Source organism: Myotis daubentonii, chromosome 3 (genome assembly GCF_963259705.1).
Source record: "Myotis daubentonii chromosome 3, mMyoDau2.1, whole genome shotgun sequence".
NCBI classification, from domain to species: Eukaryota; Metazoa; Chordata; class Mammalia; order Chiroptera; family Vespertilionidae; genus Myotis; species Myotis daubentonii.
The window spans coordinates 59,559,024-59,573,151 of record NC_081842.1 but is presented as its reverse complement, the minus strand read 5'-3'; the positions used below and the strand labels follow the sequence as shown (position 1 = coordinate 59,573,151).

The 14,128-nt window shown below is 36.5% G+C and overlaps 1 protein-coding gene across 1 annotated transcript in view; it reads left to right on the top strand.

The window, feature by feature from the left end:
* The first annotated feature begins 9,143 nt into the window (after positions 1–9,143).
* CD86 (CD86 molecule) overlaps positions 9,144–14,128 on the top strand; it is an 87,191-nt gene continuing 82,206 nt past the window's right edge. Inside the window, exon 1 of the mRNA XM_059687686.1 lies at positions 9,144–9,280. Within this exon, the coding sequence (XP_059543669.1) occupies positions 9,267–9,280 (14 nt within the window). The 5' untranslated portion in view covers positions 9,144–9,266. The remainder of the gene's footprint in view (positions 9,281–14,128) is intronic.

The window sequence follows — 14,128 nt, the reverse complement described above, 5'->3', positions numbered from 1 at the left end:
AAGTATAATTCTGAAATCTGTACAAATTAGAGGTGTATGGCTCAATGAACTATAATGATGTAAAACACACCTTTACAACTACCACTCTGGGCAAGTTATGTAGCAGTATCACCATTTCAGAAGCTCCCCCTCATATCCCTCTTATTCACACCTTCCTTTCTCCTCTCCAAAGGTAACCACCATCCTGACATCTTATACTGTAGACTAATTTTGTATCTTTTAACATTTATATAAAAGAAATGATGTAGTATACATTTTGGGGGTTTATCTCTTTCTCTCAATATTATATTAGATTCATCTATGGTTTTGCATGTATTGGTAGTTTAGTTTATTAATTTTTATTTCTGAATAGTATTCCACTCTTAGAATATACCTCAAATTATTAATCCATTTTATTGTTGATAGACATTTGATTTGTTTCTACTATTTGGCTATTATGACAAATGATGCTATAAACAGTCTTATAAATGTTTGAACACTCATCCATTTTTCCTTCTACAACTTGGGATCAAATTGTTTGGTCAATAGGGTATGTGTAGTAATTTTAATATATGTCCATAAATTCTTTGATCCTTCTCCCTTCAAAAGGGTGGGTGCTTAAATCTATGACCCTCAAGTGTAGGCATTATAGCTTCTTCCTTTCCTGCCCTGGGGAAGCCAGCTGCAATATCATGAGGACACTCAGTCCTGTGGAGAGGTCTACATGGTAAGGAACTAAGTCCTCCTGCCAATAGTCATGTGGATGAACCATCTTGAGAGGAAATTTTCTAACTGTAATCAAATCTTTAGAGGAGCTAACATCTTGACTGTAAACTCATAAGAGAACCTGAGCTGAAAACCATACAGAGATAAGCTACTGTCAAATTCCACAGAGTGAGAAAATATATGTGTACTGTTTTAAGCCACTAGAACAATATTGCTATTATGCACCAATAGATTATCAGTATAATAAGTATATGTTCAGTCTTAGTAGAAAATACTAAAGACTTTTTAAAATTTACCTACACAACACCAGTGCATGAAAGTTTTAATTGTTCTACATCCTTAGCAATATTTGAAATTGGCAGCTTTTCAATTATAGCTCTACTGGTGGGTGTGTAACGGTATTGCATTGTGGTTTAATTTGCATTTCTGTGATGACTAACGAAGTTGAGCACTTTTTTGTATGTTAAATCAACTTCTGAATATCCTTTTGTTGGCTTTGATGGAATCTTTAGCTTATTTTTCTATTCAGTTTTATATTCTTATTGATTTGTAGGAGTTTCTTATGTATTCTGGATATGGTCCTTTTGTAGTTATATAGGTTAAAATATCTCAATTTGTGGCTTGCCTTTTTGCTCTCTTAACTATATTGTTTGGTAAACTAATATTTTTATTATTTATATTAATTAACTTATTAATATTTTCCTTGAATATCCTGAAGGTTTTCGTGTTTTATTTAAGAAGTACTTGCCTTTTCTAGGGTTATGAAGATATTCTCCTCTGTTGTCTTCTAGGAGCATTATATTTTGCTTTTCACATTTAGATCTATAGTCCACATAACAAAAAAAGGCTAAGGGAGTTTGTCACCACCAAGCCAGCAATGCAAGGAATGCTAAAGGGACTGGTATAAAAAGAAGAAATAAAAAGCTCAGAAAGAAAACAGCCACACAAAAAAAGAAATGGCTACAAACAAGTACCTTTCAATAATAACTTTAAACGTAAATGGACTAAATGCTCCAAACAAAAGACATCGAGTGGCTGAATGGATAAAAAAACATGACCCATACATCTGCTGTCTACAAGAAACCCACCTCATTAGAAGGGACTCACACAGACTGAAAGTGAAAGGATGGAAAAATATCTTTCAGGCAAATGGAAAGGAAAAGAAAGCTGGGGTAGCAATACTTATATCGGACAAAATAGACCTCAAAGTGAAGGCCATAACAAGAGATAAGGAAGGCCACTTCATAATACTAAAGGGATCAATACAACAAGAAGATATAACCCTGGTAAACATATATGCACTCAATGCAGGAGCACCCAAATACATAAAAAAAACTCCTGGAAGATATCAAAGGAGAGATCGACAACAATACAATCATAGTAGGGGACTTTAATACACCACTGACATCACTGGATAAATCCTCCAGACAAACACTCACCAAAGAAACAGCAATCCTAAATGACTCACTAGATCACATGGACTTAATTGACATCTTCAGAACGCTTCACCCCAAAGCCACAGAATATACATTCTACTCAAGTGCTCATAAGACACTTTCAAAAATAGACCACATATTGGATCACAAACAAAGTCTCCCCAAATTCAAGAAGATTGGAATCATACCAAGCATCATCTCAGACCACGATAGCATAATATTAGAAATAAACTACAATAAAAACAACTGAAAATACTCAAACACTTGGAAGCTGAATAGCATGTTATTAAATATTGATTGGGTTACCAATGAGATCAAAGAAGAAATTCAAAACATCCTGGAAACTAATGACAATGAAACCACAAAAATCCAAAACCTATGGGACGCAATGAAAGCAGTCCTGAGAGGGAAGTTTATAGCTCTACAGGCCTATCTCAAAAAAAAAAAAAACAAGAAGAAAAAATGGTAGTAAATCATCTAACTCTACATCTCAAAGAATTAGAAAAGCCCAAGAGTGATCAGAAGGAAGAAGATAATAAAGATTAGAGCAGAAATAAATGACATAGAGATCAGAAAAAATACAGAAAATCAATGAAACCAAGAGCTGGTTATTTGAAAGGATAAACAAGATTGATGAACCTCTAGCCAGGCTCACCAAGAAGCAAAGAGAGAGGACCCAAATAAACAAAATCAGGAATGATAGAGGTGAAATAACAGCAAACCCCACAGAAATACAAATGATTGTTAAAAATCTCAATAGGCCAATAACTATGGAAGAAATTGAAGCAGTCAACAAAAAGCTTCCAGCAAACAAAAGCCCAGGACCAGACAGCTTCACAGGGGAGTTTTACCAAACATTCAAGGAAGAACTAAAACCTATCCTCCTCAGACTACTACAAAAAATTCAAGAGGAAGGAACACTTCCAAGCTCATTCTATGAAGCCAGCATCACCCTAATACCAAAACCAGGTAAAGACAACACAATGAAAGAGAATTACAGGCCAATATCCCTCATGAACATAGATGCCAAAATCCTCAACAAAATCTTAGCAAATCGGATCCAGCAGTACATCAGAAAGATCATACACCATGACCAAGTAGGATTTATCCCAGGGATGCAAGGATGGTACAATATCCGCAAATCAATAAACGTGATACATCACATAAACAAATTGAAAGAAAAATACCACATGGTCATATCAATTGATGCAGAAAAAGCATTTGACAAAATTCAACACCCATTTTTGATAAAAACTCTCAGCAAGGTGGGAGTAGAAGGATCATACCTCAACATAATAAAAGCCATATATGACAGGCCCACAGCCAACATCATACTCAATGGACAAAAACTAACACCATTTCCCCTAAGAACAGGAACAAGACAGGGATGCCCCCTCTCACCACTCCTGTTCAACATAGTACTGGAAGTGTTAGCCATTGCAATTCGGCAAGAAGAAGAAATAAAAGGCATCCAAATTGGAAAAGAGGAAGTAAAACTATCCTTATTTGCAGACGACATGATATTATACACACAAAACCCTAGAGACTCCATCAAAAAGCTACTAGACTTAATACATGAATTTAGCAATGTAGCAGGATACAAAATTAACCCCAAGAAATCTGAGGCATTTCTATACACCAATAGTGAACTCTCAGAAAGAGAGATTATAAGAACAACCCCGTTTACCATCGCACCAAAAAAATTAAGCTACCTAGGAATAAACTTAACTAAAGAGGTAAAAGACCTCTACTCAGAAAACTACAGGACGTTGAAAAAAGATATAGAGGAAGACATAAACAGATGGAAGAACATACCGTGTTCATGGATTGGTAGAATCAACATCATCAAAATGTCCATACTACCCAAAGCAATCTATAAATTCAACGCACTTCCCATTAAAATACCAACGGCATACTTCAGAGACCTAGAACGAACTCTCCAAAAATTCATCTGGAATAAAAAAAGACCCCGAATAGCTGCAGCAATCCTGAAAAAGAACAAAGTAGGTGGGATCTCAATACCAGATATCAAGTTGTATTACAAAGCCACTGTTCTCAAAACTGCCTGGTACTGGCACAAGAATAGGCATATAGATCAATGGAATAGAATAGAGACCCCAGAAATCGGCCCGAACCAATATGCTCAATTAATATTTGACAAAGGAGGCAAGAACATACAATGGAGCCAAGATAGTCTCTTCAATAAATGGTGTTGGGAAAATTGGACAGATATATGCAAGAAAATGAAACTAGACCACCAACTTAAACCATACACAAAAATAAACTCAAAATGGATAAAGGACTTAAATATACGACAGGATACCATAAAAATTCTAGAAGAATCCAAAGGCAAGAAAATCTCAGACATATGCCGAAGCAATTTCTTCACTGATACAGCTCCTAGGGCACTTGAAACTAAAGAAAAAATGAACAAATGGGACTACATCAAAATAAAAAGCTTCTGCACAGCAAAAGAAACCATCAACAAAACAACGAGAAAACCCACTGTGTGGGAAAACATATTTGCCAATGACATATCTGATAAGGGCCTAATCTCCAAAATTTATAGGGAACTCATACAACTTAACAAAAGGAAGATAAACAATCCAATCAAAAAATGGGCAAAGGACCTAAATAGACACCTTTCAAAAGAGGACATTCAGAAAGCCAAGAGACATATGAAAACATGCTCAAAGTCACTAATCATCCGAGAGATGCAAATCAAAACAGCAATGAGGTACCATCTCACACCTGTCAGACTGGCTATCATCAACAAATCAACAAACGACAAGTGCTGGAGAGGATGTGGAGAAAAAGGACCACTTGTGCACTGCTGGTGGGAATGCAGACTGGTGCAGCCACTATGGAAGACAGTATGGAGTTTCCTTAAAAAACTGAAAATGGAACTCCCATTTGACCCTGTGATCCCACTTCTAGGAATATATCCCAAGAAACCAGAAACACCAATCAGAAAGGATATATGCACCCCTATGTTCATAGCAGCACAATTCACCATAGCTAAGATCTGGAAACAGCCTAAGTGCCCATCAGTAGATGAATGGATTAGAAAACTGTGGTACATCTACACGATGGAATACTATGCTGCTGTAAAAAGGAAGGAACTCTTACCGTTTGCAACAGCATGGATGGAACTGGAGAGCATTATGCTAAGTGAAATAAGCCAGTCAATAAAGGAAAAATATCACATGATCTCACTCATTCATGGACAATAGAGACCATTATAAACTTTTGAACAATAATAGATACAGAGGCAGAGCTGCCTCAAACAGATTGTCAAACTGCAGCGGGAAGGCCGGGGAGGGTTGGGGGGCAGGAGGGAAGGGGGTAAGAGATCAACTAAAGGACTTGTATGCATGCATATAAGCATAACCAATGGACATAAGACACTGGGGGATAGGGGAGGCTAGGGGACTGTCTAGGGCGGGGGGATAAAATGGATACATATGTAATACCCTTTGTAATACTTTAAGCAATAAAAAAAAAAGAAATCATGATGTAATTTTCATGAGAAATGATCTATACTTTCTATATGAAGTCTTAGTTATGTTCAGCCTACAAGTGTTGCCTTATATGCTATGCATTGCTAAGTCTGTCATTCATTTAAATACTTGATGTTAATAAAAAGTATGTTTATATTTCAAAAAAACAAAAAAAACAAAAACAAAAAAAAAATAGATCTATAGTCCACATAAAACTGAGGTATGAGATAGGGAAATAAGCTTCACTTTTTTCCATAGGGATATCCAATTGACCAAACCCAATTATTGAAAATTAATTCCTTTCTCTACTCAGCAGTGTCCCCATTTCCACATTCAAGTGTACATACATGTGCATATCTGATTCTGTATTTTCTATCCTCTTCCATTGGTCTATTCATTTGCCAACACTTTTGCCAATACCACACTCATTTAATTATTATAGCCTTATAACAAGTCTTGATATTTACTAGAGAAATCCTTCTACAAAACTAGTTCCTTTCTTCTTCAGAATGCCTTGACTATACTTAGCCTTTTGCATTTCAACACACATTTTATAATCAGTTTACTAATTTCCACAAAAATCTGGTAGGATCTGAATTAGGATTGGGAGGATGGATTGCCATTTTTATATGATTGAGCCTCCCAATTTTTGAACTTAGTGTGTACCTCCATGTATTTTTATATTCTTCACTTCCTTTCAATAATTTTTTTTAGTTTCTTTGGTGGGGAGGGCAGGTGTAGAAATGTCATATGCCATCAGGGCTTCTTTTTAGGTGTTAACATAGTTTGATGGTAAATCATATCATTAATTTTTTTTTTTTGTGGCTGGCATATAGAAATTCAGTTGATTATATATGTTGACTTTCTTTTCATCAAACTTGTGTATCTAGTTATATATGTCAAATCCCAAAAATTGCATATGAAGAATTATAGAGATTAATTCTGGTTTTACCTCAGAGATGTACAGAGCTAAAAAGAGAATTATTCCCACCCTTACAATAAGAAAGGGGTACTTGGGATTAGGACTTCAACATATGAGCTTTGGGGAGACATAATTCAATTTATATCAATATTCAAACTGCTAAAAAAAAAAAAAGAAAAACTTAAAAATACACACAGAAAAAGCTTACCTACAGAAGGACAAGGATAGAAATTATAGCAGACTTCCTACCCCCCAGAAACTGTGCCAGTAAGAAGACAATGTACTGACATATTTAAAGTGCTGAAAGGAAGAAAACTGTTAACCCAAATTCTTTGCTCAGCAAAAATACTTTTCATAAATGATAGAGAAATGCTTTTGCAGACAAATACTTATGAAATTCACTGCCAGTATACATACTTTGCAAGAAGTATAAAAAACCAAAAGAAAACAAAAGTCCACAAACTTTAGGCATGGTACTTATGTGAGGTGATGGAGATGTTAATTAACACTGTTGTAGTTATTTTGCAATATATATGTATCCTATATAATAAAAGGATGATATTAAAATTGACCAAACAGTGGAACGACCGGTCGCTATGATGTACACTGACCACCAGGGGCAGACACTCAACACAGGAGCTGCCCCCTGGTGGTTAGTGGGCTCCCACAGGGAGAGCGCTGCTCAGCCAGAAGCTGGGCTCCTGACTAGTGAGTGCAGTGGCAGTGGTGGGAGCCTCTCCTGCCTCCATGGCAGCACTAAGGATGTCTGACTGATGGCTTAGGCCTGCTTCCCACAGGGAGCGGGCCTAAGCCATCAGTCAGACATCCCCCAAGGGCTCCCAGACTGCAAGAGGGTGCAGGCCGGGCTGAAGGACGCCCCCTCCCCCGAGTGCGTGAATTTCATGCACTGGGCCTCTAGTATCAAATAATCACATTGTACACCTTAAACTTATGCAATGTTGTATGTCAATTATATCTCCATAAAGCTGGGGGGGGGGGAACTTTTGGCACAAAGAATGTGAAATAGATCAGAAAATTGGATATACACAAAAATTAAAATGGAATAATGGAGTAAATGAAATGGAATAAATGAAAGTAAAATCTATTTTTTCTTTAGATTTAAATGTGCTACAGGATAACTGTTTATCCAAAGCAAAGTAATAATAATGTGTTGTCTTATATATAGCTTGTGTAAAAGTAGAATAGATGATGAAAATAGCACAATTATAAAATTTACTGATAAGTTCTTAAAATACTTAATGGAGGATTTATTTTTAAATAAAAAAATTACTCTAGAATGTAAGTAGAAAGAATAGTAACTATGACTTTAGAAGATTTTGAAAAAAAAGTAATAAAAAGAGATAGCTTTAATAGATACGAAAAGTATTTGTTGTGGACTAAATTGTGTGCCCCCAAACTCATATGTCTCTTTGGTAATACATTTATATTGACTTTACATTTAACTGGAATCTTATCTGGGTAGAGAATGTTCTACCTCAAAACTTTATAGAGTCCTGGCCAGGTGGGTCAGTTGGCAGGTTTGATTCCCAGTCAGGGCACATACCTAGGTTGCAGGTTCTATGCCTGGTCAGGACAAATACAGGAGGCAACCAATCTATGTTTCTCTCTCACATCTATGTTTCTCTCTTTCTCTCAAATTAATAAAAACATATCCTTGGGTGAGGATTTTAAAAAAACTTCCATAGATATTGTTTCATGTTTTTCTGATATTTAGGGTTGAGTAAGAGGCCAAGCTTATCTTTCTCTGTAGTCATCCCACTTTTAAATTTGTTTTTAGCCCTTTTTGTCTTTGGAATTTAAAATTTCCACAATAATTATCTAAATTAAAATTTATCTTCATAAATGTTTTGACAAACCCTTTGAGTTCCATAATAGTGCCCTTTTTAGTTCATATGTGAAGATTTCTTTTTTTCTGGTAATAGTCTCTACTTCATGACTTTTATGTTTCCCTTAAATGTGCATCTCTTAATTTTAGGATACTGCTTTTTCTTAAATATTCCTCTATTTCAGGAATCTTCTATTTGACCATTTTTATCTTTGTCTATAGTATAAATGAAATAATAAAAGCAGTAGCTTTTGTTGCCATGCTTGGTTGTGCAACGCTCACAGGAGGACACCCTCTTGCCCTCAAAGGTCATTAAAATCCTCCATCATCTCAGTGGTGGTAATCAGCAGGGGGAAAGCTGCTCAATCCCAATCCAGATGCATAATAAATCACATTTATTGTCTTACCAAAATCTATAGAATTTTCTTTGATTCTATTTTATAGATGAAGATATTTTCCCCCTCCTCTTTTTAATTATTTTATTCTAGGTTTTTTAGGGAAATTCAAGCAGGGGACGGAGGGGTTAGTCTGCCTCTCTCCAAGTTGTATCTGGAATTCAAGCCACTAATTATTTTTTAAACATGTATTTAGAAAAGGTCAATGAATTCACATGCAAGGAAAGGGTTAAATTCCACAAGTGTCAGCAAAATCTGACAAAACAGAAAAGAGGAACAGCTTTTATTAAAGAAAGTTACAGGGTGTACAGTCATTGAGAAAGTCATTGAGAAGGAAGGCTTTCACAGGAGTTGAACTGATTGCTCCTCCTTCCACTATAACTCAGACGAGCACACACAGAACACACAGACAGGCAAGTGGGGTCATTCCCAGACGTTAGCCCAACGGGGAACACAGCCAAGATGGATCTCAGATGGTAAGTGATTCTTCTTCTTATTCTTATTTTCTTATTATTTTTGAAAGGCAACTTTTAATTAAGTGACTTCAGCGGCAGGCTGAGGTTAAGGTGGTGGTTTCTTTCTTTCCTGCCCAAGATGCTAATATGCATTAAGAATGGTCTAATGCCCATAGTCGGCAAACTGCGGCTCGAGAGCAACATGCGGCTCTTTGGCCCCTTGAGTGGGGCTCTTCCCAAGCCTTAGGAGTACCCTAATTAAGTTAATAACAATGTCCCTATATAGTTTAAGTTTAAAAAATTTGGCTCTCAAAAAGAAATTTCAATCGTTGTACTGTTGATATTTGGTTCTGTTGACTAATGAGTTGCCGACCACTGGATGCTATGAAACATTAGCTAAAGTCCCAAAGCCATTCTTCCCTTCTTGGAGTATCCACTCTAGGTTGATTCCAGAGTTCCAAGGCGGGGAAGCTTTTTAAACATTTTCTATCAAAGACATTTGACTGCCCCTTGAAGGAGGGAATTATTGAGCTGCTCAAATTGTTATTGCTTGTTGTTGTCTTTTAAGTGGTTAATTTTGTAAATTTGTTTTTCAAATATTTCAATGTTGCAGTTGTTGATGTTAAGAATCATGAAATTTTAAAATGCCTGCATAAACATGACTAATAGAGAGTAAATTTTGTGTATACCAACGTCGGTTTGACAGGGAGCTGGGTTAATGCGATAGAGAAGGTAGAAAGGAACAGGCTAAGGAAAAGGAAGAGGAAGATGAGGTATAAAAAGAAAATACAGAACCCAGATAATGAGTCACAAATAAACCATGGGAGATTCTGAGTAGGGTGAGGTGATGGAAAAAAGCAGAGTAATTCAATTAGCTACTAAGCATTGAACATGCTTGGTGTGCTGTGTACTTTACTGTCATCTCACTGAATTTTAATCTTTGCGGTGACTCTCAGGAAAATGCTATCATCACTGTGTTTCATGAACGAGATAACTGGCTGAAGAGGCTAAAGCTCACACCGCTCATAAGGGTCAGGGCTAAAATCTTTCTTGCCAGTTGGTTGTACACCACAGGGTTTCTCCATGCCCTGGCAGTCCCCTATGGCTGTGACTTACTGGAAGGGGTCACACCTCCCTTCTCTTGGATCATGGCAACTGGGGTCAGTTGTTATTTACTACTGGTCTTTGAAAATCTAAGACCAGTAGTAAATAATCTACCCAGTGCTTAGTGGTTTGGAAAATGGCTTTGCTCCTTTTTCTTCAGAAGATTAGAATTTAATTTCCAAGTAAAGATTACTTTTCCCTCCAGTGGAATTTTGAAATGTTACACATGTATGAAAAATATTTTCAGAATTTACAATTTTTGTGGAGCCACAGAAGTGTACCACTTAATTATGTTAATACTGCTTGTAGCTGTCGATAGAACCACAGGCCACTGTCTAAATTCTCTTTGTTTCAAAGTGCTTGAAAATTGATTATGAGCAGGAAATTTTAGAATATTAATGACCAATAAATAATGTTTAGTCTTATCTGAAATAAAAGAAATACAAATTAAAACAGTGAAATACTATTTTTCTTTTATCAAAGTGGCAGGCTTCTCAGGAGGGAGGATCATTTTATGTCCTTATTACCAGACGATGGTAATATCTTTCTGGACAATAATCTGTTGATTCATATCAAAAGCCCTTACAGTGTGTATTTCCTTTAGCCAAGCAGTTTAACTTTTAGGAATTTATTGTAAGGACATAAATGTCTGTAAAGTTTTAGGACATGAATATTTTTCTTGCCGTTGTTTCTAATAGGGAAAGTCTTGGAAATAAGTGTGTGAACATAGGTAACTGGTTAATTAGGGAATATCCATATATACCATACAATCATTAAAAATTCTATTGTAGAACAATTTTTGTTATGTTTAGCTTAAGAACAAAAAAATCAGAATGTTTATTACATACATGATACCTGTATATACACATTAATCAGAAATACAGAAATATAGATAATTTTTATTTTCTACTTTGTGTTTTTAAACTTGGATTATATGTGCATGCAGAAAAATAAATTTAAATATCTAAGAAAAAGAAACCAATAACTCATAATTTGTAAAATTTCATTGTTAGGGCTTTGGCTCCTTGTACTTATTGTTTTTGTATCTTGACTTCTCCTCAAATATACCAACTTTACCTATAATTCACTAGATCCTAATGGGCTTGTTTTCATAGGATGTCCTATGTAGAAGACACTAGAGCCCTCATTTTCTTATTTTACGGATGTGATGGCATGGCTCTAGAGCAGTGATGGCAAACCTTTTGAGCTCGGTGTGTCAGCATTTTGAAAAACCCTAACTTAACTCTGGTGCCGTGTCACATATAGAAATCTTTTGATATTTGCAACCATAGTAAAACAAACACTTATATTTTTAATATTTATTTTATATATTTAAATGCCATTTAACAAAGAAAAATCAACCAAAAAAAATGAGTTCGCGGGTCACCTCTGACACGCATGTCATAGGTTCGCCATCACTGCTCTAGAGAGTGAGCTGCATGTTGGAAGAAAGAATAGTGTAGTGGTTAAGTGGCTATACTTTGGAACATAAGTTCTAGGGTTTGAATTCCAGCTTCCCCACTTTCTAGCTATAAGACTTTGGACAAGTTGCTTAATAATTGTAATCCTCAGTTTTTTATGTTTATTGCGGGCATAATTGTCACTTATTATAAGGTGGTTATGAGATTTTAATGTGATAATCCATGTAAAGTGCTTAGGACCTTGTTCTGATAATTACTCAGTAATTATTATTAGTTGTTTTTACTACTATTACTGTTAGAATTTAGAAATACTAGAGAAAAAGTGATTTGTCTAAGATTATACAACTATTGATGGCAATACGATGGCAATAGGAAGGTTTTTTTATGACAATAGGAAGGTTTTTTCAAGCAGGTGGTTAATACCCTCTGAGCCCATCAGAACAGCCCCAGTCTCAGCTGCAAGGGAAGCTGACCTGAAACAGGCAGAGCCTATGTACAAGGCCAGCCACTTCAAGGGAATGACTGATCACAATGGGAAATCAAATGCTGGAGAGGAGGGTGCAGCTAAGGAAGCTAAGAACCAGGTTAGGCACAGAGATAAATCCTGGAGCAAAGAGCTAGTGCAGGAGGGAAGAGGTAACCCAGATACTTTTATAAATCTTCAGCTGTGGACTTCATGGGGAAGGGTATCACGTTGGTTTAAAGATCCAAGGTATGGGTGAATAGACAAATAGGGTGCATGATGGAATTGCAAGTATAGCTGCGAGAAGATGCCTTACAGATAGTAATAAAAGAGGATGAGGTAGAAACTGGGAGGGACAGGACAAGGAGCCTCCAGAGCCCAGGCATCCAGTCATGATTATCCCAAAGTCATAGCCTAAGTTTGAGCGGTCATACATAAATAAGCAGAGATAACGATAAAATTTGCTTTAAAAATTCCTCTGGCAGCAGAATGCAGAATTGATTTGAGGTGACAAGGAAATCATTTAGAAAACTATTGTAATAATTCAAGGATGGGTGTTAGGGACATGAAACCAGGGTACTTATGGTGGGACCAGAGAGGTGAGGATGCATTTAAAAGATTTTTAAGAACTACAGTTGACAGGATTTTGGTTTTGACAGATGTGGAACTTGGAAGAAGAGATCTAAATACACGTTGGCATCCTTCCCCCCCAAATAGGGAATCTATAGGAAGTGGATTGGGTTTGGGCAGGGGTAAAGAGAGGGCAGAAGTTGAGTTCGTTTTTTAAAATACTGAATTTGAGATTGTGTGGAGCAGGTGAACAGTGATGTGCAAGTAGACAAGTGGTTATACAGGCAAAACTCAAGAAAGGGATATGGGCTGGAGTAGACATTAAGAGTCTTTAGCATAAGTACAGCTGATAGTTGAAATTCCTGTTGTGGGTGAGATCACTAGAGGGAGATGGTAAAGTGAGAAGAAGCCAAGGATGGAACCTGTAAAACTTTGAAGTTTAAGGAGGTAGGATGAAGAGTCCAAAATAAATTCCAAGGAGGGACCATAGATTGCAGCAAAGCAGGAGAGAGATGCAAGAAAGAGGAGGATGTGTCCATGGAAAGACAAAACATATTTACCAAACTTCTACATTGAGCACATGAGATACAATAGAAAAAGTGACTCTAGCAACTCAGTTTTAAGGTTGAATTGTGTCCCCTCAAAATTCATATGTTGAAGTCTTAACCATCAGTACCTCAGGATGTGATCATGTTTGGAGATAATCAAGTTAAAATGAGGTCATCAGAGTAGGCCCTAATCCAAAATGACTGATGGTTTACAAAGAAGAAGAAATTTGGATGCAGAATCACAGACAGAGAGAAGATGGTGTGAACAGACATGGAGAAGAGGGCCATCTACAAGCCAATGAAAGATCCCTCCTTGGAACAGATCCCTCCCTCACAGTTCTTTGGAGGAATCAGCACTCCCAACATCTTTATTTTGGAACTCTGACTTCTAGAACTATGAGACAATACGTTTTTGTGGTTTAAGCTACTCAGTTATGGTACTTTGTTACTACATCCTGTCAACATAAGAATATCTAAACCTGTAGAGAATTTTTATAAGAGTTTATTTGATCCAAACTGATGACAATTGCTGGGAAACAAGATCTCAAATGCTCTGAAGAGTGACAGTTTTGCAGTTTCTTTTATGCATTTGGAATTAAGAAGGGAATATAGGAAAGATTACATGAAGGTGAAAGAAAGCAAGGCAGGGATTGAATGACAGGATAGTTAACAAGATTATGTGCTCTCTTGAAAGTGACTACGCTTCTGAGGGGTCTGCAAAGGAAGCATTTCAATGGTGTATTAATCTAGATGCACAAAAACA